Consider the following 254-nt stretch of genomic DNA (forward strand, 5'->3'; position numbering starts at 1 on the left):
CCCCCGCCCCACAGTGCCCCCCCCCGCCATGCCGTACTGTGTCGACAGTGCCAGACCCCAGGAGGTTTTTCTTGCAGTAGTGCCCAGTTTGGTTCTGAAAGTTGGGTTTTCCTCCCCATTCCTTGCACTTCGTGCAAATGCCCCGTTGAGAGGAGCGGCGTGCTCCCGCCCGCGCCCGCTCACCTCTCCCCAGGAGCCCACCACCCAGGTGGTGCAGGGGCGTGTGTTGCAGGGCCGGGTGGCGTTGGGCCGTA

At 65.7% G+C, this 254-nt stretch overlaps 1 protein-coding gene across 1 annotated transcript in view; it reads right to left on the reverse strand.

Moving 5' to 3' along the window:
* The window catches only part of ADAMTS7 (ADAM metallopeptidase with thrombospondin type 1 motif, 7), a gene marked incomplete at its 5' end in the record, with an annotated part of 42,750 nt that overhangs the window by 2,447 nt on the left and 40,049 nt on the right, over positions 1-254 (reverse strand). The window contains one exon of the mRNA XM_009703480.1: positions 129-254. Within this exon, the coding sequence (XP_009701782.1) occupies positions 129-254 (126 nt within the window). The remainder of the gene's footprint in view (positions 1-128) is intronic.

The sequence above is a fragment of the Cariama cristata genome, unplaced genomic scaffold (assembly GCF_000690535.1).
Source record: "Cariama cristata isolate BGI_N322 unplaced genomic scaffold, ASM69053v1 scaffold15197, whole genome shotgun sequence".
Taxonomy (NCBI): domain Eukaryota; kingdom Metazoa; phylum Chordata; class Aves; order Cariamiformes; family Cariamidae; genus Cariama; species Cariama cristata.